The sequence below is a fragment of the Rhinoraja longicauda genome, chromosome 26 (assembly GCF_053455715.1).
Source record: "Rhinoraja longicauda isolate Sanriku21f chromosome 26, sRhiLon1.1, whole genome shotgun sequence".
Lineage (NCBI taxonomy): Eukaryota > Metazoa > Chordata > Chondrichthyes > Rajiformes > Arhynchobatidae > Rhinoraja > Rhinoraja longicauda.
Window position 1 is genome coordinate 20,336,134 of NC_135978.1, and position 23,820 is coordinate 20,359,953.

The 23,820-nt window shown below is 44.3% G+C and overlaps 2 protein-coding genes across 2 annotated transcripts; one reads left to right on the top strand and one right to left on the bottom strand.

Annotated features, from left to right (window-relative positions):
- Positions 1-573: 573 nt before the first annotated feature.
- dhx33 (DEAH (Asp-Glu-Ala-His) box polypeptide 33) lies at positions 574-20,314 on the top strand. The gene is made up of 12 exons (XM_078422077.1): positions 574-817; positions 1,125-1,285; positions 2,622-2,849; positions 3,623-3,793; positions 5,511-5,696; positions 7,758-7,869; positions 8,626-8,785; positions 8,956-9,044; positions 10,903-11,030; positions 13,920-14,123; positions 15,617-15,703; positions 18,010-20,314. The coding sequence occupies exons 1-12, from the start codon at positions 640-642 to the stop codon at positions 18,316-18,318; spliced, it is 2,013 nt and encodes a 670-aa protein (XP_078278203.1). The 5' UTR covers positions 574-639; the 3' UTR covers positions 18,319-20,314.
- Positions 20,315-21,235: 921 nt separating this feature from the next.
- Positions 21,236-23,794, bottom strand: nupr1b (nuclear protein 1b). Its single transcript, XM_078422236.1, has 2 exons — positions 23,442-23,794; positions 21,236-21,502 (listed from the first exon to the last, which is right to left on the bottom strand). The coding sequence occupies exons 1-2, from the start codon at positions 23,676-23,678 to the stop codon at positions 21,470-21,472; spliced, it is 270 nt and encodes an 89-aa protein (XP_078278362.1). The 5' UTR covers positions 23,679-23,794; the 3' UTR covers positions 21,236-21,469.
- Positions 23,795-23,820: the final 26 nt, after the last annotated feature.

Below are 23,820 nucleotides of genomic sequence, written 5' to 3' on the forward strand. Positions count from 1 at the left end.
CGAGGTACACCACATCCACTGACTCTCCCGTCAATTTTCCTAGTTACATCCACTACCTTTCCATTTACAAGGTTCATTCCGTAAACCTAAGCCTTGTATAACCCGGTTTTTGTTTTCCGTCGGGCTTGCAACATGCTTCATAAAGCAGTTCTCTTGAACATATTACAATAATTCAACACCTGATGTACATTTCTACTCTCTCACTGCCCCGATTAATATTAGAGTAGGCAAAATATCCTACAATTACTATCTGATTAATTTTGCACTTCAGATATCTGTGGTCATCCTTTGGTTCCTGAGTTGGACCTACAGAAGAGTGAGTTGAACCTGCAGGGAGGAGTGAGTTGGACCTGCAGATGAGTGATTTGGACCTGCAGGGAGGAGTGAGTTGGACCTGCAGAGAGGTGAGTTGGATCTAGGGGGAGTGAGGTGGACCTGCAGAGAGGAGTGAGGTGGACCTGCAGGGAGGAGTGAACTGGAGCTGCAGAGACGAAATATTAGAGATGCAGTCGCTGCTGGGCTGCATGTGCAGCGTCCCCGCGGTTCGGGAGCAGGCTGATGACGTCCCACGGCCTGGAGCAGGTGAGGAGCGCAGATTGTGCGCGTCAGCGGCAGCTCCGGCGGCCCCTCGCTGGCCGAATGGAGGCGCGGCCCCCGCCCGCCAAGAGGTTGAAGACGGCGGCGGCGTGGCGCAGTCAGGGGGGTAACTATGCTACCGGCCGGAACATGGAGCAGCAGCGGAGAGAGCTGCCCATATACCGGGCTCGGGCCAAGCTGATCGGCCAGCTCCGTCACCTGGACACCGCCATCATCATAGGTAAAGCCGCGCCGACACCGACCCTACCCCTGCCAGGGCCGGACCCCATTCCTATGATCATGGATGATCTGTCAGTAATAATGATTTGATGTGTTGTTACCGGGCTGATGCTGGAACACAACCCTTTTTGATGATGATAAATTTCTGCTAATTGGTTGGAAAATGCTGCTGGGGTCTAGACTCGTATCCAGGAAATTCCAAGAGGAGATTTTTCCCTTGTTTCAGAGCATTATTTGTAAAATAATTTTAATGATGATAGAAATGCTATCGGAGAAGATCCTTTCAATGTTTTGTATTGTGATACTAGGTGAAACAGGCTCTGGGAAGACAACACAGATTCCTCAGTATCTTTATGAAGCTTGCATCGGAGGGCATGGTGTCATCGCAATTACACAGCCGAGGAGACTGGCAGCAATATCACTTGCAGCAAGAGTCTCGGAAGAGAAGAAAACGGAACTAGGCACATTGGTAAGGTTTACTTATTCACTTTGAATAGGATATCAGTAACCAGACTTGCATTGACTACCCATTCCTAACTGCTCTTGATAAGGTAATGCTCTGATACGGATTTTTGCAGCCACTGAGGATTTGGTCTTTGGTTACAATTCCCATCAGGCAACTGAACCATCCGACCAACAAATAGAGAGCAGTCCTGAGCTACGATCTACCTCATTGGAGATCCTTGGACTATCTTTGATCGTATGTTACTGGACTTTATCTTATGCTAAACATTATCCACGTTATTCCCTTTATCATTTATTGTAAACATGTATCAATTGTAAACATGTATTGTCTTTCCGCTGACTAGTTAGTATGCAACAAAACCTTTTCACTATACCTCAGTATACATGACAATAAACTAAACTCAACTCAAATAGATGAGGGTGCAGAAGATTTACCAGAATGCAACCTGTATTAGACGGTGTGGGCTGTAAGATGTTGTCAAGACTTGGATTGTTTTCTTGGGAGCATCAAAGGTTGAGGGGAGACCTGGAAGAATTATATAAAATTTTGAGATGCATAAATAAAGTAGACAGAACCTTTTTCCCAGAGTGCAAATGTCATAGACTAGAAGGCATAGCTTTAAAGTCAGAGAGACAAAAGTTTAAAGGAGATGTGTGGGGCAAGATTTTTTACATAGAGAATGCGCAACCAGAGGTGGTGGTGGAAGCAGATATGACAGTGATATTTAAGAGGCGTTTAGGTAGATTCACAGAAATGCAAGGAATAGACAAATATAGATCATGTGCAGACAAAGGAAATTAATTTAACGTGGCATTGTGTTTGGCACACACTGTTCGTGTGGTGTACCATTCTATGTTAAATGTAGGCAGGTGTGAGGAGAATTTGGGGAGGGGGGAAATTATTATTAAGCATGAGAAGGAAAAAGATTATAAGGGAAGGAAATTAATGGGGTGGCTCTGTGAGTCAGCACTGAGTCAATGGTAAGGGAATATGAGCAATAAACAACATAATATAACATAAATAATGCAACATAATATAAAGAAAAATCTAATACAAGAGGATGATAACAAGGGGATAAAAAACTTCCTGGATGCGCAGTTGAAGCACCAAAATCTTCAAGGCTGTGCAATGAGATTCGGGACATGGGATTAGCTTAAATGTTCTAGTTTGTCAACATGGTCATGTTGGCTGAATGGCCTATAACCTGCCGTGAATTTCAATCATTCTAAAGTAATCTCTCAATACTGTTGGGTGGTATCTTGCTGATTATCGACCTTTGTATTCCCATCGTCCCTCCTTTTTGATATCCATATTTTATTTCTTGTAAATTACCTGACAGATTGGATACACTGTGCGTTTTGACGATCTCACGTCACACAAGAGTAAAATTAAGTTTTTAACGGATGGGATGCTGCTCCGAGAGGCCATGGTAGATCCCCTGCTCTGCCGTTACAGTGTTGTCATTTTGGACGAGGCCCACGAGAGGACTGTACAAACAGATGTTCTTTTTGGGATCGTGAAAAGTGCCCAGAGAAAACGGAAGGAACTCAATAAAACGTCATTGAAGGTAAAAAGGTTTGTGGTCCAACCACACAAAACCATGAGGAAAACTCAAGTGTATCCTTGTTGTTCATTGCCTTGCCCATCCCCATCCATATTTCATGTTTAGGTATCAGGAATGCTGAATGGTACAATATAAATAGTAAGACCATTTTCAATCAACTTGGCCAGTTCTTCAGAGAGAATGGGCAGGACAAAGCATGGGCGGTAATAGGTGAATACAGAAGAGGGAGTTTTATGATAAGCAGATTGTTGCACAAAGGCGAGAAATCAGAAAAAACAGGTGTCAGCTAAAAGGATAAAGAGTTGCAGATAGTGAAGCTGGAGAAGAGATGTGAATTGTAAAGTTGAAGAAAGGAGTGTAGGTGCAGGTGAGAAATTGGTGCAAGGTTAGCCAGAGGTTGGGAATGGGGTGGGGGAGGAGGAGGAGGGGAGGGGGGGGGGGGGCGAAGTTGTGGAAGCTACCTAAAATATTTCCAAGTTAAGTTGAGCTTATTAATGATTAGCACACAACTTGTCCAAATACACCCCTCCCAACCCCTCCAAATTTGGCGGAAAGTTTCCGCTTTCTTATTTCATTTGCACCATTCCGATTTCGCCTCACATTTTTCTGCAAAACAGTCGGTAATTGCATTTTGTCAATCAAAATTATGAATTTGTAAAATCAAATGTTGGGAGGTCTGCAAATAGGATCTAGTTTTTGTTTCTACTTCTGACTATTTAAAAGGAGAAAGGACTCATACCAGCTATAACAGTTTCTCGGTAACTGTTTATTACTAGGTAATTATCATGTCTGCTACAATGGATGTAGATCTCTTCTCACAGTACTTCAACCGAGCACCAGTTTTGTACCTGGAGGGGAGACAGCATGCCATTCAGATCTTTTACACGAAGGAGCCTCAGAATGACTACCTCCATGCCTCGCTGGTGTCAATTTTTCAGATCCATCAGGTGAGTGGACGTGCCAAATGATTTTTTTAATTGTTGTGAACATTCAACAGGATTTAAAGCGCAAATGGTTCTGCTGGGCATCCATTTTTGCATGTAATTTAACTGTTAGTTTGAATTTTTGGCAGTGATAACTAGAACAGTGAATGAGCGTAGCCTATTTAATGTTGGGTGCCTGGATCGTAGGCCCACGTTGATCAGGAAAATAAAAGTCCCTGGAATCCAAGGATGTAGAAGGTTGAATCCAAAGTTCTCTCTGCTGGGAATACTGGGAACTGGAGTCCTTGATGTATGTGCCAAGCATGATGCCAAGTTCCACTCTGCCTCCATATCCCTCCATTCCCATCATTTCTAAAAGGCTCCTAAACATCACTATTGTATCTATCTCCACCACCACCCCTGGCAGCATGTTCCAGGCACCCACCACCCACTGTGTAAACAAAAACTAGCCTCACCGATCTCCTTTAAACTTTGCCCCTCTCACCTTCAAGCTATGCCCTCTAATCTTTGGAATTTCCACCCTGGGGGAAAATGTCCTGACTGTCTTCCCTATCTATGCTTCTCATAATTTCAAATACTGTTATCAGGTGTCCTTTCAATCTTCAATGCTGCATAGAAGACAATCCAAATTTGTCCAATCTCTTTATAGCTAATCCTCACTAATCCAGGCAGCATTCTGCTAAACCTCTTCTGTACTCTCTCCAATCCATTCACATCCTTCCTGTAATGGGGTGACCAAAATTGCACACTATAATCCACATGCGATCTAACCAGAGTTTCATAAAGCTGCAACAATACTTCCTGGCTTTTATAATCAATCCCCTGATCGATAAGCATAGCATACATCTTTTTTACCACTATCTTCTTGTGTTACTACCTTCAGGGAGCAAAAGACCTAAATTCTTTCTGTACATCAATACTGCTAAGGATCTAGCTATTAAATGCATTCTTTCCCCTTGTATTTGACCTCCCAAGTGCAACACCTTGCTCTTGCTTGGATTAAATTCAATTTCTCTGCCCAAATCTGTAAGCGATTATATCCTGCTGTGTCCTTTGATCCTTTGACAGCCTTATTCACTGACTGCAACTCCACCAATTTGGTGTTGCCCCCAAACTTGCTGAACAACCCATCTACATTTATGTCTCCTAAGTTATTTTTATATATCACAAGCAACAAATGTCTGCGCACAGGCCCTGTGGACCACCACTGATTACAGACCTCCAGCCAGAATAGCACTCTTCCACCACAGCCTTCTGTCTTCTGTGGGCAGGCCAGATCTGAAGACACTGCCATGCCATCATCAGTCAACTTCATCAACTAAATAAAAAGCTCAATCAAGTTAGTGCGGTGTGACTTGCCGTAGACAAAGCCATGATGACTGTCCATAATTATCCCAATATTTAATATTATTTTGATATTTTCTATATACATTGCCTTAAGCTTTCCATGCCCACAATGACATCCAGGTTTGTATCAACAAATTTTGGAAATTACACAATCCATTCATCCAAGTAATTGTTGTACGTTTTTAACAGCAAACAATTCCTGTGAGAAGAAAATTTCATCTGCACCTCTTCCGTTTTTGCACTGACATCAAAATATCCAAATGGATTGTGCTTTCCCAAAGAAAACTGAGGGGAAGGTGGAGAACGAATGGAATCTATCGTGAGGGCATCTGAGTTGCTTGTGAATAAATGGTGATTGTTATTTTTGCAACAGGAAGCACCACCCTCGCACAGCGTTCTAGTCTTTTTGACGGGTCAGGAGGAAATTGAGGCCATGAGCAGGACATGCAAGCAAATTTCAAAGAACCTTCCACAAGGCTCCTGCCAGATGTCAGTGCTTCCTCTCTATGCATCGCTCCCTCCCTTGCAGCAGCTTCGTGTTTTTCAACAAGGACAGAAGGTACTTTCAAAAACTTTTAATCCTGTATTAAAAATTAGCTTTCTTTCTCTATTTAGCTATTTGACAGTTGAATGGTTTATTGCTGTGTATGTGGGGCTGTGTCTATTGACATTTAACAAATAGACTGATATGATTCACTGTTTCCATACTTGGACATTTGAATGTAGAGATGATTTCGATATCAGCTCATCTTCAGACTTTTCATTCTCGAGGAATGCAAATTTAAAGGAAGGTTACTAATTAGTGGACTTCAAACATAAAGTCCTTGTACCAGGAAACATTTGTCATTTTCCTATTGTTGTACAAGGAGAGATTGAGTAGTCTGGGCCCAAGCTGTCTTAATTTGAGAATAATGAGAATTTATCTCATTGAAGTACACAAAATTCTTATATGGCTAGACTCGGGCGATATAGGGAGAATATGTTCCCCCAACTGGGTTGCTCGAACCAAGGGTCACTATCTCAAAGGCTTGGGTACTCGGGATAGTGATAAAATAAATTTATTTATCCAAAGGCTTGTAATCATTAGAATTATCTGCCCAAAGGGGCAGCGAGAGCTTAGTAATTGAAAATATTCAAGGAATGGGTAGATAGATTTTTAGATATGAAGGGATAGGCAGTTAGTGCAGGAAAGTGACGCCACGTCGTATTGAATGGTGGAGCAGGCACAAGAGGCCCAATGGCCCTCTCCTGATTTTACTCCATGGATTCTTCACATAACCTTGGATTGCTGCATCTGCTCGTGGCTACTAAGAATATTCATTTAGATTGTTAATTCCCTCTGTGGAATTCTCTGCCTCAGAAGGCAGTGGAGGCCAATTCTCTGGATTGTTTCAAGAGAGAGCTAGATAGAGCTCTTAAAGATAGCGGAGTCAGGGGGTATGGGGAGAAGGCAGGAACGGGTTACTGATTGTGAATGATCAGTCATGATCACATTGAATGGCGGTGCTGGCTCAAAGGGCCGAATGGCCTATTCCTGCACCTATTGTGTATTGTTGATGAGAGTAGATTCAAGATTCAAGATATCTTTATTTGTCATCCAAAAAACAAGTTTTTTGGACGAAATTCAGTCACCCACAGTCCAACAATAAAAGCATTAAAATAGGCAAATTACACAATAAAAGCATTAAAATAGGCAAATTACACAACCCCAACCAACACAACAAAAAAAAGAAACATCCATCACAGTGAGTCTCCTCCAGACCCCTCCTCACTGTGATGGAAGGCCACAATGTCTTTTCCCTTCCCCTGCCGTCTTCTCCCACGATCAGGTTGTTGTGGTTGCAGGCTGCGCCGGACGGTGGAAGGTCCGCAGCGGGCCGACCCAAGCCCCGCGATCCGGGGCGGGCGAACACGCTGTCGCTGCCGCTGTTGCTGCACGTCGGGGCAGTCGTGGCTCCCGACATTGAAGCCCCCGCCCAGCAGAGAAAAATCCCGCAGCCTATTTCAGGCCTCGCCGGACGGTGAAATGTCCGCGGCGGGCCAACCCAAGCCCCGCGATCTGGGGCGGGCGAACACGCTGCCGCTGCCGGAGCTCCCGATGTCGGCATCCACGCGGCCCGAGCCGAAGACGAGTCACAGGCGCTCCCGCAGCCTCCGAGGACGGCCGGCTCTGCTGATAGTAAGTCCGGTCCGCGGGCTCTGCGAACCAGAGCCCTGGAGGCCGCCAGCTCCAGGAGTTGGGCCGATGGTAGGCCGCAGCAGGAACGGAGACCCGACCCAGAACACAAAGGTCGGGTCTCCGTTCGGAAGGGACAAATTTACAATTTTACAGTTCCCCCCCTCCCCCCCACACCCACACATAGTACACAAACACAAAAACACGACATCACATTTACACTTAAGACAAAAAAACAACAAAACACAAAGACAAACGGACTGCAGGTAAGCCGCAGCTGCCAGGGCAGCGCCGCCATTTTGGAAGTAGTTCCAATATCCAGAATTAAATGGATTCATGTAAACTAGACATTAATGCTTGACAATTAATTGTGCATTTGCACAGCGAATGAACAAGAAACCTATATAAAAAGTTGCTTATTATGGTTTGTGTTTTATTCTTTAGGACCGTCGCAAAGTGATTCTTTCAACAAATATAGCAGAAACATCTGTCACAATTCCAGGCATCAAATATGTTGTGGACACAGGAATGGTTAAAGCTAAACGCTACACCCCTGGTAGGTAATATATAATTTTTTCCCCTTTCCTCTTCCTCCTCATGCTCTCTTTCATATTTACTCTTCCGTTTTCCCTTCTCCTTCACATTTCCCCCATTGTTCTGGCATTTGGGCAATGGTGGAAGTACCATCAATCCTTAAGCCAGTTGACAGACTTTAACATCTGTTGAGAACACCAAGTATTTATAATAAAACAAGTCTAGAGAAGTTGACATCTGGAACAGCGAATACAATAGATGACCTCATCTATTGTATCCGCTGTTCCAGATGTCAACTTCTCTACATCGGTGAGACCAAGCGCCGGCTCGGCGATCGTTTCGCTGAATACCTCCGCTCAGTCCGACTCAAGCAACTTGATCTCCCGGTGGCTCAGCACTTCAACTCCCCCTCCCATTCCCAATCTGACCTTTCTGTCCTGGGCCTCCCCCATTGTCAGAATGAGGCCCAGCACAAATTGGAGGAACAGCTCCTCATATTTCGCTTGGGCAGTTTACACCGCAGCGGTATGAACGTTAACTTCTCCCACTTCAGGTAGTCCTTGCTTCCCATCTCTATCCCCTCCCCCTTCCCAGTTCTCCAACCATTCTTCCCGTATCCGACTACATCCTATCTTTGTCCCGCCCCCTCCCCTGACATCAGTCTGAAGAAGGATCTCGACCCAAAACGTCACCCATTCCTTCTCTCCCCAAATGCTGCATGACCTGCTGAGTTACTCCAGCATTTTGTGTGTGCAATCAAGTGAATGTTGTTTTCTAGAGAGTGGACTGGAGGTTCTTGCTGTGCAGCAAGTGTCGAAAGCCCAGGCGTGGCAGCGAGCAGGACGTGCAGGAAGGCAGCATTCGGGAATCTGCTACCGCTTGTACACAGAGGACGAATTTGAAAAATTCCTCAACATGACTGTCCCAGAGATACAAAGGTAATCTCTTGTGCTGCATCTGTCTCTGACAATTTGTTGCTTTATTGCTGCCGATTATTGGGCCCCAGTTTGCTTTTGGTGGCAAATCGTAATATATTTATTTAATTCTGACATTTTCCAGTGCTGCCTGTGACCCAGCCTTGCTATTCCTCTTGTGTTTCTGTACACAGGTGTAACCTGACAAGTGTGGTGCTGCAGCTCCTGGCACTTAAGATTCCCAACATTCTCACGTTTGATTTTATATCCAAACCATCTCCAGGTAAGAGGACCAAGCATCAATTTACTTGCCTGAAAAATAACTAACATCAGTACAAAGTTTAAAAACTAACGCATTAGAATTGAAAACAAAAAATGCTGGATAGTTAGCTCATCAAACGTCTGTGGAAAAGAAACAAGGTGATGACCTTTGACAGAGTGGAAAAGTTAGAGATAGTATCTATTTCTGGCAAGAACATGAATGGGGAAAGGTGCAATGGGTGCTATAGAATAGAATTCAATTCAATCCACTGCTGCAAAATAAAAAAATGATTGACTAGATTGATTCAAAGCTGTGGGCTTTGGCGCTAGGTGCTGAAAATATCCTCCAGTACTAACCAAGTTATCAGAGAATGTCCAGAAATGCTGACAGCCTGACTGAACAAAAAGAAGGAAATTTCTCATCCAGCCCATCATTCTACACTCAGTCATCACTAAATGATATTATAGGGACATGAAGTCACACAGCACAGACATGGACCTCCTGCCCACCAAGTCCACACCAACCATCAAGCACCCATTCACACTGATTCTGCACTATTCCAATTTTATTCTCCCAACCTTGCCATCAACCGCTCCCCACCCAGATTCGACCAGTCACCTATTCACTGGAATAATTTACAACAGTCAATTAACAGTCAATTAACCTGCCAACCTGCATTTTTAGAGCTGTAGAAGAAAACTGGAACACCCCATGGTCACAGGGAGAACATGCAAACTCCACACGGACAGCACCAGAGATCCAGATTGTACCTCGGTTGCTGGCTCATTTACTGTAGCTCACCTTTGTTTCATTGAGTCTACCAGGACCATGTGGCTCAGGGGGACTGAACTGGGAAGGCATGTATTATTGGATTCACAACTGCACTGCGAATGCCGATGTTGGGCATGGACTGGCATGTGAAATTTATACTGACAAGTATGAAGTGAAACCCGTGGAAACAGTAGAGGCCCAGTTGTAAAGGGAATGTTGGAACCAAGGGAGCTGGATGTACAGATATTTTCAGGTGGCAGGCAGTGCTGAGAATGAATAAAACACATGAGGTCCTGCACGGTGGCAGACCGTGCTGAGAATGAATAAAACACATGAGATCCTGCACTTCATAAATGGAGGTACAGAGTATAAAATCAGGAAGGTCATGATGAATCGTTATGAAATACTGGTAGGCCACAACTGGATTATTATATCCAATTCTGGTTCCTGCACTTTCGGAAGGATGTGAAGATCTGAGGGGAAAAGGATGCAGAGGAGATTTTCCCGACCCTCAGCCTACAGGAGGTCACCCTATCAGACCCGCAACTGGTTTCAGACCTACCAGCGTGGTTGACTCTCAACTGCTCTATGAAGTCACTGAGAGCAAACAAAAAAGATCCTGCCTAACTTGAGTATTTTCAGCATTTTCAATTTATGGACGATAAGCTAATGTTTGTACAACTGGGGTAGAGTGGCACCACTGTCCTCCATGCCTGATCTCATCATGTTGATGTCAGGCAGAAGTGATGCTCAGACCTGAAAGGAACTTCCTGTTGCCCAGAGAACCAATGGATATTCTGATTTAGTGTAAAATCAAGGGACGTACGCCCAAGGTTTGCTGATCTGCGCTCACACACTTAGAAATTGTCCTATACCGTTAATCTTAGCAGAATTGTAATCTTTGGACTATGGAGGTGGCTGTTATTCCTAAATTGGAGGATTTTGAAAATTGGAATAAAACTAATAACACTTAGAGGTCTTTATAATTCTGCATATAGTTATTGTATTCTTGTTTGTGGTACTGCCTGCCATGTTGCAGGTCTAGTCTGCCAATTCTGTGAATGCTGTGCATTTAATGGCATTTTAACCAGATGCTGTATATCTGCAGATGCTGTCCGAGCAGCTGTTGAACAACTTGAACAACTGGGAGCTGTAGAGCGCAAAAACAACCAGATCATCCTGACACCCTTGGGGAACAAAATGGCAGCATTTCCTTTGGAACCCAGATTTTCCAAGGTAGCAAAAGCAACTGGTGTAATCGGAACAGCTTTTCAAAGTCATGCAACCTAGCTTCTGTGTTATTGTACCTCAGGAGGTGCCCAGTCACAGAAATGTGTCCAAGTCTGGTGAGGATTTGGGAAAGTACTTATCCCCAGAGTTAGCAATGTACCCACAGCTAGTGGAGATGTCCAGACCCTCAGTTGTCCATTTTATTTAGATGGCGTGAAATTGGGCTCCCAATTGGCAGGAGTATGTAAGTGGGAAGAGAGTGGTGAAAGTTTGGTTATTTAGTGAGAGAAAGCAGAGGTTGTATTGACAGGGAAGCTGAATGTTGGAGGCACCAGCTGGAGTTGTGGGTGGAATGGGCTACAGATGGTAGAGCTGAGGGAATCGAGATTTGGTCGGCAATGGCAAACCTTAGGATAAATGATCAATAAACTGAGTTTGTATTTCAGAGCAATGGGAAGAGAAATGAAGTGTTGGCAATACAAGGAAAGGAAAAAATGTACAATAATGAAAATTAAGCTTCAATCTCTTCTATTAATTATTAGTAAGAATATCAAAAATACTATCAAGATTCTAGTTATTTTATTTCTTAAGGATCTTGAACACCATCATATTTCATTCATTCAGTCGTTGATTCTTCAGAGTTTGTTTATTCTACAAAGTTTTTAATTACCTTGTATGTCTTTTCATCACCTGTCTTCTAAGGGGCATGACCTGTTTCTCTTTATCGTTTTGATATTGTCTGTAATGTGTGCTGCATAGAATTGAGCCCATATTTCATTTGTGAGATTTAGCTGTAATTTTACTTGCTACTCTTCTGTTTAGAAATGCTGCCTTCTGTAATTTATGGTTCTGCATTCCCCTTACTTGTATGTTTTCACTTTATATCATTTGGTTTATATTGCCTCTGCTCATCTTAAGGGCCTGTCCTAGTTAGGCGATTTTAAGGCGACTGCCGGCGACTAGGCTGTCGCCGACAGTTAGCCGGGGTGTCACGGGCATGATCGTGAGGAGTCTTCCAAGAATCGTAGTGGATCTCAGCGCGTCGCTGAGAAATCATCCGGAGTGAAATTTCTCAGCGACAGCTGGCTTGTCGTCAGGTATCGTTGCTTATTGCGGGCGCTGTCGCATGCTGTCCCCAGGTTAGCTAGTTTCTCTTAGATGCATTTAGAAGCACATAATATTAAAATAAGTAAAGTCATTTCAAGATAGCATAAAATACTTGTGTTTAACCAATTTATTTACCGTCAGGACATTTGACAGGTAGATTGGAGGCGACAGTTTGACGGTCAGGTAAGCGTGGGAATTTTCACGATGTTTATGGCCATCAGCGATCACATTTAAAGTAGGCTCCCAACCCAGATATGCAACCCAGAAACCAGATATGCATCTCCCGTACATTTTCAAAGAATGCCCACACACTTTTCACAAAAATCTATTTAACCATTTTAAAAATTAAATCTCTTAATACTGCCATTAGTAAACTGGAAATCAATCCAGTTTATGCCTTGTTACCATGAAGCTTGGTTTTTAAGTAACCCATACAAGATGTTATAGTTCAAAACTCTCAAGTACTTACCGACTTGTCAGTGATTTCAGCGAAAATTAGGACGCCGGAGAAGCATTGACAGCGTGGGAATTTCGCGATGCTTCTGAAGACGGTGTAATCTCGACCTGACTCGGCATTGTCGTGGTCATTGTCGTTGGGTAAAATAAAATTTTGGCGATCTGCTACGACTTTGACAGTCGCCGGCAGTCGCCTAAAAAATCGCCTAAGTGGGACAGGCCCTTAATGCATCATTTCACAATTCTTTGCGCTGAACTTCACTTGGCATGTGCCTGTTAGAACACAGTTGTCATCCTCCTCATTGTTTACTATCTTTCCAATTATGTCCGAATGTAAAATTATGTCCCATATCCTGGTTATTATTGAAAGAAAGGCAGTTATGGTCCTAACACTGATCTCCTTCATTCAGTGTAAAAAAAGGTCACTCGCCATTCCTGACCCCATGCTCTGGTCTCCCATGCTCTGGTTTTACTCCTGAATGAATCCCTGATCAAATAATTGGCTGTTGTAAATTACCCCTTTTATTCAATCTTCGCTGACCTGCCTTTGTGCACCCTTCTGATCAAAGGTTGAACACAAGATCAGTATCATGTACTAAATCCTGTGACATTGTTCGACAAGGGGTAGAGTGTTTTATGGCCTGTATTCCCTCATTAACCTGCTCTTCCAGCAAGTCAGATAAAACATATTTTTTATTTCATTTATGTTTGTATGGAGGAAAGCTCAAATGAAATATTTTCAATAGCAACAAAATATGTTATTTCGTTTAGTTTAGAGATACAGCTTGGAAACAGGCCCTTGATTAATAATAAGGTTGCTATGTGAAGGGATTCCTGGATGAGATGACTGGACCAGGACCATACATTCAAACTAGTCCACAGTTATTTGATTAAGGCATCTAGATGGAAACCTATTTGCTAAGATGGGGATAAGGAACTTGATACCATTGGGAGTGGTAGAAGTAAAGACCAAACATGCACTGAAGGAAAAAAAGGAATAGAAGGGCTTTGTACTCCAAAGACGTACAGGTATGTAGGTTAATTGGCTGGGTAAAATGTAAAAAATTGTCCCTAGTGGGTGTAGGATAGTGTTAATGTACGGGGATCACTGGGCGGCACGGACTTGGAGGGCCGAAAAGGCCTGTTTCCGGCTCTATATATATGATATGATATGATATGATAAGGGCACATGGATGGGGTCAGATGAGAGAAAGGGATGTGTCTTGTCTAGAACATAAACACTAGGTTAAAGCCAATTGTCCATGATCCTGTTCTATATTTCACAAAAGTAACATGGTAAGACATTATACTTGTCATTTTTCTCTTTGACAGACTCTCCTGGTGTCCCCAGAATTTCAGTGCACTGAAGAAATTTTGACTATTGTTTCCTTGCTGTCGGTGGACAGTGTCCTGTACAATCCTCGGGCGCAGCAGGATGAAGTATTTTCTGCCAGGAGGAAATTCATCTCCAGTGAGGGAGATCATATGACCCTATTAAATGTATATTACGCCTTTAAAAACGCAGCAGGACAAAAGGTAAGGAGAATTATTTTTCCTTAAAGCCCTTAGAAGCACAAGTGCTAGATGAAATAAGATTAAGGTCTACAAATTTATCTTCTATCATTCAAGCGAAACAGCAATAGGTATATTAAAACAATATCGATCAATTAGTCTACACCAAATCCCCATGTTGTGAGGAAAATGACCAGCGGTGAAGAACCTGCTTTACAAGAATCTATATCTAAAGTTACCTATTCCAACCAAAAGAACCTAACCCTCCACATGATATCTCAGAATACTTGTCCACACCACCCAAAGGTTTTTTTCTTTCAGATAAGTATATAATTTACATTTGCATGAATCTTCGGCTGTCTTTCTAGGAAATCTGTTTCATAGATTGATTGCTCCCGAAGTCTTATTTCCAAGGCTTGGATATGCCTTCTTGCAAGTTCTCTGATTGCATTGTTGAGGCAAGGTGAAACAACACATTAAGGCTGACCTTGGCCAGACCCTTCAGAATGAAAATTATTTAGTATTACTTGTCTTGTTTTACCCAATGTAATTATCCCTCCTGATCCTGGAGCCCACAAACAAGTGAACGGGTGGTCTAGTCATTTCCTCACGGGCAGTTACATGCTGAAGGTTGCTCCTTCCATTCTCCCATTCACCTTTGAATGCAGAGCAAATGTCCTCCAGGTGGGCCGCTGGCTAATGGAGGATGTGATACCATTGAAGCTAATGTGATTAATTTCCCACAAATAGATGGTGTAGACGTAGGAGTGGGATCAGGCCGTTCAGCCTCTCGAGTCTGCTGTGCCATTCACCATTCATGGCTGATTATCTAGTCAACGTTATTTTTCTGCATTATCCCAGATCCCTTGATTACTCCAATACCAGAAACGTATCTTCCACAGGTCTCCGGGGTAGAGACTGCCAATGACTCGCTACTCACTGGGTGAAGACATTTCTCCTTGTTAAAGTGCTAAAATATTTTGAGAATGTGAACCTCAACTCTTGACTCCTCAGCCCCTATGGTTGCAGAGGAAATTATCTGGGAAAGGAACATGCTGGTTTGGAAGGGATGAGTGAACTAAGGAATTGTAGAGGGTGGTCTCCCCAGGAAGTAGAAAGAGTGCAGACGTGAAAATCTGACAGGTTTCGATAAGGTTGAAGATGGTGGAAATGTCGGAGTGATGATTAATTTAAGTCTTAATAAAACCATTTTGTCACATTTTTAGATTTACACATTCAAATCTAAAGCAAAAAAAGTAATTGAGCACTTGCATAACAATAGTGTTGCAGTGAATTCACTTTCTGCTTAATATTGATAGTCTAATCTGTGACTGTATTGGAAGAACTGTCGGGGACCAGTGTGACAACAGTGGAAATAGCACCTTCAGTCCACACTTGTGGAGAACAAGAGGGAAAGAATTAAAGTAACCTGTGGGTGCTTCTCAAATTACTGAAAGTCTACGATGCATTTCTGTAATGTTCCATTTTTGTTTTGTCCAATGTCTGTTTTTTTTAAGGAATGGTGCAGAGAAAACTTTGTGAATAGCCGAAACATGACCATGGTGATGGAAGTTAGACGTCAGCTGCGGGACATTTGTGTGAAGGTAAAGCATGTTTCTTGCCCAGTCCTGGCCATTGAGTTGGGGCCACTGCTTGAGGAAGCAAGAAATGGCTGTCCAACAGAATTCATGCCTGAGGAGCAGAAAGTGCCTGATCCTTTGGAATGTTCGTCAGGTTGAGGCTTTAACCAACTTGGATGTTAAATGGCAAATTAATTTCAAAATAGCGTGGGATGGCACGTTTTGGAGTTTGAAATCAGCAAGGACAAAGTAGCCCACCTGAATATCACCCAGTCCGCCATAAAATGATTCTCTTCTCACCCCCCCTCCCTCCCTCAGCACACAATGGCTGCATTTGGTAGCAACCTGTCGAGTTTTATTTGACAGCCCCTCTGCAACTCACCCAGAGGACTGGCAGGCAAATGTCATCATGTTCTCTCACATTTTGGTGGAGGTATATCGCTGGATTTTGCTCTGGTCCTGCATCCAGTTCAAATTTATTAAGTTAACATTTCAGAATTTGTACTTTAACTTCATTTGCCGCATGCCTGCCCACTTCAGTGTGTGGCTGAAGTCTAACTATTCTTTTCCATATTTTGTAAATTTTCAAGTTTTGTCATGGCTGCACAAGGTGAGTTTCTGAGTTATTTATTTATATCAGATTGAATTCTGAGGGACATTACCAGATGTACATGCCTTCTGTATTCATTTACCATCCATTGAAAATTAACAAAGATACGACAGGTGCTGGAAATCTGAAGTAACAGAAAATGCTGTAATACTCAACAGTTCAGGCAGCTTCTGTGGGAAAAATAGAAACAAATAACACTGATTCAATGTTTTTTCATCAGAAGCACAAATGTGATAAAACAAGATAGTTTTAAGTTGTGGGGCAGTTATGGATATCTCTATAAGGGAATATCTCTGATAGGGGGAGGTCTCTTGGGGGAGAAAAAACAATGGAACAAAAGCCATGTGATGAGTGCAGTTGGAGTGTGAGAATAAAGAAAGGAATGTGAAAGGTGGGAAGTGCAGAACTGTGGGACTTGGTCAGCAGGTCACAAGGTGCTAATGTCACTAGTCACAGAAGTGGCCAATTCTACTACAGGGTCTGTGAGTTACCTGAAGCTGCAGAATTTGATAATGAGTCCAGTCGGCTACAGACAGAAGATAAGGTGTTGTTCCTCAACTTGTTGAAATGCTGGTTAGACTGCACTATTGTGTGTGGCGCTGGTCACCAAACTGCAGCAAAGATGTGATGGCAAAGGCGAGAGTGCTAAGCAGACACTTTAATGGACAAGGCATAGAAGTAAACAGTCCTAATGCAGATAAGTGGGATTAGTATTAGTTTATTCTTGTCCGAGATACAGTGAGAAACCTTGTCGTGTACCGAGATACAGTGAGAAACCTTTTTTTGTGTACTAAGTAAATTATGCCTTACATGAGCACGCCAGGGTGGTGCAAAAGAGAAAAAAGACAGAGATTATGGGGTTATGGTTTCATTTAGAGAGTAGATTTTTAAAAAGTGCAATGGCCGCTACAAGGTAGATAGGGAAATTCTATTGATGTGTGAGCGTACTATTCAGGAGTCTGATAACAGGAGGGAAGAAACTGTTCCTTAATTTGGTGGTACATGCTTTCAAGCTTTTGTATTGTTTGCTCGACGGAAGAGGAGCGATGAATGACTGGGATATAAGTGTTTCTTGATTATGTTGACAGCTTTCCTGAAGTAATGTAAAGTGTAAATGCTGTCGATGGTGGGTGAGGTTGATTTGTGTGATGGAGTGGACTGAATTTACAACTCTATGCAATTTCTTGCTGCCTTGGCCAGAGTAGTTACCAAAGCAAACTATGATGCCACCCAAAAAGATAGTGTTTCTGTAGAAATTGCTAAGTTGTTGGAGATATGCTAAATTTCCCTAATCTTCTGAGGGTAAAGAGAATGCTATTGACCATAGCATCAATGTAGTTGCATAAACAAACGGTTGTTACATAATAAAAGAATTCAATGAAATAGGCCAATCTTTAGCAAACTGTGTTGATGTTCATTTATTTGTTCACATATTGGGAGTTGTTTCTGGCACTCATTCTTTACGGGGGGGGGGGGGGGTCTCAGTGGAGAATGGATGGCTGTTCAGGAGTAGTGAGCATTGCCTCTGGCTTGTGCTTTTTGTCTCTGTGGGTCGACATTCTAGTGCTGCTCGCTGGTAGAGGTTGATGTCTGGTTTGCCCAGCGGGTGGTTCCTGCTCCGTCAGCTGAGTGAAAGAATTGCACAATGGGGATATTTAATTGATTCAGAAGACAAATTGAAAGTACTTTTGTTATGATCTAATGTGTGTTTCTCTTTCAGTTCGGAGTTCATTTGAAGTCGTCCCGTGCGGACACGGGCAATGTCCGGCGATGCCTGGCCCACAGTCTGTTTCTGAATGCCGCGGAGCTTCAACTGGACGGAACTTACCTAACCCTGGATTCTCGACAGCCAGTGGTGATCCACCCCTCCTCTGTCCTCTTCCACTCCAGGCCTCCTTACATCTTGTACAACGAGCTGCTGCACACCTCCAAGTGCTACATGCGAGTTTTGTGCGTGGTGGATCCTGAGTGGCTCTATGAGGCAGCCCCAGAATACTTTAGGAGAAAGTTGAAAGGAGCAAAGACCTAGTGGATCTAGTTGGTGCAGTGTCCGACTTCATTATATCTGTTGTAATGATCAGCATTATTGAATTCCAGAGGACTAATTTCCACTGGTTTCGGCTGGACAACCTGCCTGTTTTTTAACCAATTTTATACGTTTTCCTAATGGAACTGTTATATACTGCATTGAGGTTTTCTAATGCAGCTTTCCAGCATTTGATAACAGCAAAGCATAACTGAAACTACAACGGATAATGTGTGTTCTGCCTCATGCTTGTGGCACGCAATGTTCCTGCACTATTTCCTCAATGGTGAAGTTGTAAATGGAGCCTTGGCACCAGAACCTCCTTAAGTGCAGATGAAAAGGATGTGAACACCTCTAGCTTTTCATTGTCTGACTCTTGAATTGTATGGTCTCAGGGAAGTGTGTGTGTGTATGGTTGAGTCTGTGCATGCATATTCATTCCCGTGTGTCTGAGACTCTCCCCAGTGTCCGAGGGAGGAAAAATTAAATGTTCACAGGCTGGACTTGTTCACTCTTTAATTCTTTATCCAGACATTTTGTTTTCAGCTTCATGCTTTGTTTAATTCTGAGGATCGTGTATATATTTAACAGGATTATGCCAGACTGGGCAAGCTGGAGTAGTTATATTGTCGGAGAGAGGAGCTAGAGTCCTCCTATAGAGGATTGTGAGTCCATGGCCTGAGAGAGGCTGTGTGCAGAGTGTGGTTAAGGGCAGGCTTTCCATGTGGGGGTATCTCATGTGTGGAAAATGCTGAGTGTTCACTTAAGAGGTAGAGAGCAAAGGGGTGGGATGAGGGAGTGAGCTTCAACCTATACTCTCCAAGTTTCTAGTATTAACAATTCGGGACGGATACCTTTCGGGGGAATCTTTTTGGAAATAAAAATATTGACATTCTAAATGGACCATCCAAACCGAAACATTTTAGGCCCACTGAGTTGCAATCAGTTTTTAAATAGAATCTGTGGTATAATTTCATTACCATAGTTCACTGGTGCATTCTCCTTGCTTACATCATCTGTTTTGCAGAAGTATTTTACCCTGAGGCTCCTCATGTAAACAGTATGAGGGATTGAAGTCAGACTTTATCCTGTGCTCTGATGATATCTGTGTATTCAGTCAACACAGGTCAGCAAGATTGTGTTGAAGGATAAATTGGATTTCCTGTGGGAGAGGGGCGCAAGCACTACCTGAGCACTTTTCTAAACCAGATTGCTGCAAAATGCAATATACTCTGTCCTAATGGTTAACCTTCAGCAGTGCATTTTCAACCGGTGGGAACTGGGACTGTCTAGGGAACCCCAACTTGCAACCTGTGATTAAACCACTTCTTCAAACAACACGTTAAAATTCTGTCTTCTCAGTTTGATCTTTTTCACATTTAAACTCCACTATAGAACTATGGGGATACTGTACTGTTGGAGAAGCTGATTTAGAAAGTGACATAAAATCACCTCTACATCCATTTTCTTGGATAACACAGAAAATACTCGGGTTTCAGAGAGTAGCGGGGAGGTGTGGGTGTCCAGCCCAGATAATTTCATCTCTGCTCCTCTAAGCTTGTTTCCTGCATTAGTAATGTCATTTACTGTAAAACGCTAGGCCAATCTGAATTCAAAAAGACGTCTTATAAATGTGCCTTCCATTAGTGCAGGGTTTCAGAGCTGTGCTGATTTATATGCAAACGGCTTTTCTTTATAGGATCACATTTTTGCGATGCTGGCTTCTGACAGTTGACCTTGGGTTTTTGAGTGTTTAAACCTATTTAGTGCATCTACAGTCCAGGCCAGAGTTCGAGCTGCAACAGTGACATTTGTGTGGAGATAAATCCTTGCAGTCGTACCTTCAAACTGTAACAGGTCACTAAGCATTTGTTGCCATATATCCCATTGTCCCACTGTCGAATCGAGAATCTGATTTAAACATTATATGAAAGGTTGTGCCTTAATGTGCCTTTAACATGCAAGACTTCTGGTACGAGTTTAACATTACCTAAATATTAAATATTTGGATACAAATGCTTGATCTTTGGGTTTTCTTTGTTCAGCCTTTTGCTGTTCTGACAAAGGATCTCGCCACTGAAACATTGACTATTGCTCTAAACTTCTGCCGCTAGATTAGCTGAGTGATTCTAGCACTTCCAGCGGGTGTGGAGAAGAAACATTAAATGACTCAGTTCAAAGACCTTTCATCAACACGAGGAAACGATAGAAATTAACCATATTTCAAGGTTCAGAGAAGAGGGGGGGCAGTACGTGGGAGATGCCTGGCAGTCTCCATACCAGCAGAGGCTGCACTGGCAGCTGCTGCCAGCAGAGGTGGAGGAAGGATGGCTGAAATTGAGCTGTGGCGCTGTATAAATAGATTGAAGGAGGGGACAGAATTGTGGTTATTTGGGGCGTGCATAATGATTAGCAATGGAGAATGGCTGATCTTACAGCAGGAGCTCTTGCACCCTGAATTAGGTCCAGTTTAAATTACCCGAGCAAACATTGGATTTAGTGTTCATAAAGTCATAAGGAATAGGAGTAGAATTAGGCCATTCGGCCCATCAGGTCTACACCATTCAATCATGGCTGATCTATCTCTCCCTCCTAACCCCATTCTCCTGCCTTCTCATAATCTCCGACACCTGTACTAATCAAGAAGTGTTTAACTCGGCTTAATGGTTACACCATTACATTAAATAGAGCTGTCTACAAATACTTAACATGTACTGACTTTACAAATAAGATCACATTACTGGACACTAATTTGTGTACTCCTGATCTCATCACTTGCACCTAATGTTTTCCCTCGAGATTATTCACCGCACTGCCAACTACAACAAAACATTTAATTTAATCTGCAGGTATTAAATAAATCATTAATAAAATGCCCAGCATGTTAGACAGCTGCTATGGAGAAACTGAACGTTTCACTTCAGGGGCCCTTTGTCAGAATTTGACAGAAATGAATCACTAAATCCAGACCCCACAACAAGCAGCACTCTAAATACATCGTGTGGCTTCCCTGTGTTCTGTCGGTAATAAACAGCTCCAGCACTCAGTAACCCGACAGAGTGTGCTTTAATTCCTCAGCTCAGATTTTCCACAAAGGGAATGTCGCCGTTCCCGTCCCATCTGGTTTGAAAAGCACGCACTGCTGCCGGAACCTTCAGGAAACAGGCAACGCTCTGGACCGACGACGCTGTGAAGGCAAAGCAAACACGTTCTATTTAGTCCGGTCGTGGGCTGGGATCACATTCAAACCATGTGCAGACTTCAGTTGTGGGCAATTCATACTAGAGCCATATATCGACCAGATTGGGAGGAATAAATCAGAAGCGACCTGAATTGGAAAGGTTCGCGGGTGACCTGATGTTAACAAAATTCAAAATGCAAATTAGGTGATTGCACGCAAGGTCAAAGTGCATGACGCACGGAGTCGCTCAAGCCATCTGGAAGACATGGCAGCTTCCAGCATACACTACCAACACGGACATTCTTACCTTTAAAAAGCCGCCAAAAGGCCAATTTTTGCGTTGTAAAAAATAAGGAAGAAGCTGGGGAGGAAGAAGAACCAGAAGGGCTAGAAGCAGCTGGGAAGACGTCTGGCCAGCCGGCGGGAGAAGGGGAAATGCGGCCAGGAAGGGAGGCTGGAGAGCATGGTCAAGCAGCAGAGGGCCACTGACCGGAGGGAGAAGAAGAGTAGGAGGAAGAAACGAGGGGGTTGAGCGAGCTGGGAGAGGAGCAGCGGGAAGAACACGAGCCGAGGGGCCTGGAGGGTCTGCAGGAGCAGAAGCAGCGAGCACTGGAGGTTAGCGACCCGCCTGAGGGCGAAGGGCCCAGGGAGGAAAGGCTCAACGGCTTTGGAGAAGGCGGTGGAAGAGCAGGAGGAGCGGATTGTCGAGCCCGAAGAGGAGGAGGAAGAGGACCGGGGAGAGGCCGATCTGCAGCGGGGGCCGAGCAGCAGCAAGAGCTGGGCCAGGCGCTGGGAGCCGAGGCGGAGGACCAAGCCATGGCTCTGCTCGGTGGCCCCAGCCTCGAGTGTTGAGCGCCAGCCAAGTGGAAGCGGACCCCGGCTGACGGAGATGGCGAGCGGGGAGAAGGGCTGGAGGGCCAGCAGGAGCGGCGAGGGGCCGAAGGAAGCGGAGCAGCGGCGCGCGGGAAGGGGGAGAGGTGTCGGGACGCTCGGAGCGCCGGGAGGGAGCCGGAGATGCGCTGATGGGAGAAGCCCTATTGTTATTTGAACTTAAAATAATAACGTTAAAAACAGTATTTTAAAATTTCCCCTTTATCGGTTGCTTTATTATTGTAGAAGTGTAAACGCAAATTACTGAACTTTCGTGTTCTTGTTCTATGTCTGTATGAAACTTTGCGAGTCTTCAAGGTACAACAGAAGTCTTTATTACAGTAACTCAATGCTGGCAGCAAGACAACTAAAATGTCTGTCACCCCACAATCCGCCACGATAACTATGTACAAAACATCTCCCTTTGTCCTGTGCAGCGCCACCTGCTGCACGGGAGGAGCAACGGGTCCTCCCACCCCACACAGTACACCAAACACCACATGAACAAAACAGGGTGGGGGTAAACTTACTTTTGAAAAGTTGCCATGGGTAAACGGGACGAAGAAGGCTGGGAACCCCTCCCCTGGTGAGCGCTTGTCTGCAGTACACGGTGTGCCCTCCAGACAACAGCGCGGCTCAGAGGGCGTCACCTCGCCTGCCGTCCAACCCACCCAATAGACAGACACGTGGAGGCTGCACAGCGAGGTTGGGGTGGATAAACAAAGGACTGCAGATGCTGGCCAATACTCAAAAGTGTCGGAGTAACTCGGCGGGTCAGGCAGCATCTCTGGGAAACACGGATAGGTGACGTATCGAGTCTGAAGGGTCTCTCTCTCCCTCTCCCCAGACGTTACCTATCCATGTTCTCCAGAGATGCTACTTGATCCGGCGAGTTATTCCTGCACTCTGCGTCCTTTTATGTTGGTGAGGAGGTTGCATGAGAGGAGGCACGACTTGTGAGAGGAGAACAGAGGTTGCACAGTTTGGAGTGAAGGAGCGGTGGTGGTGCACATCTGGGCCCGGGGGGGGGAGATGCACAGCTGCGGACAGATCGCACCTGGGACGGGTTGTGTACCTGGCGGGGTTTCCCGAGGCAAGGTGGAGCTCTGCCCCGTGGCTTGGCCGAGCTCCGGAGCCGCTTCTTCTTCATCTCGCTATTGTACAGTTTCTCCGTCACCTTCCTCCCATTGCCAGCCGCCCAATGCTGTCTCCTCCCCTTCCCGCCGCCGTGAGCCTGGTAATCTGCCAGGTTGTAGTACTCGTACTCGTCGTAGTGCGCTTCCTCGAAAGACTCCAGGCTCTCGCTGGACATGTTCCCCGAGGTGGTGGTGGGCGAGGCCCAAGCTGGAGCTGGGACAAGCGGGGCCGGGAATCACTGTCTCTGCGTCCTCACTCGTTCACTGTGATGTCAGGGCGCGGCCGCAGACACCGCTCTTGCAGCGACGGTCAGACGT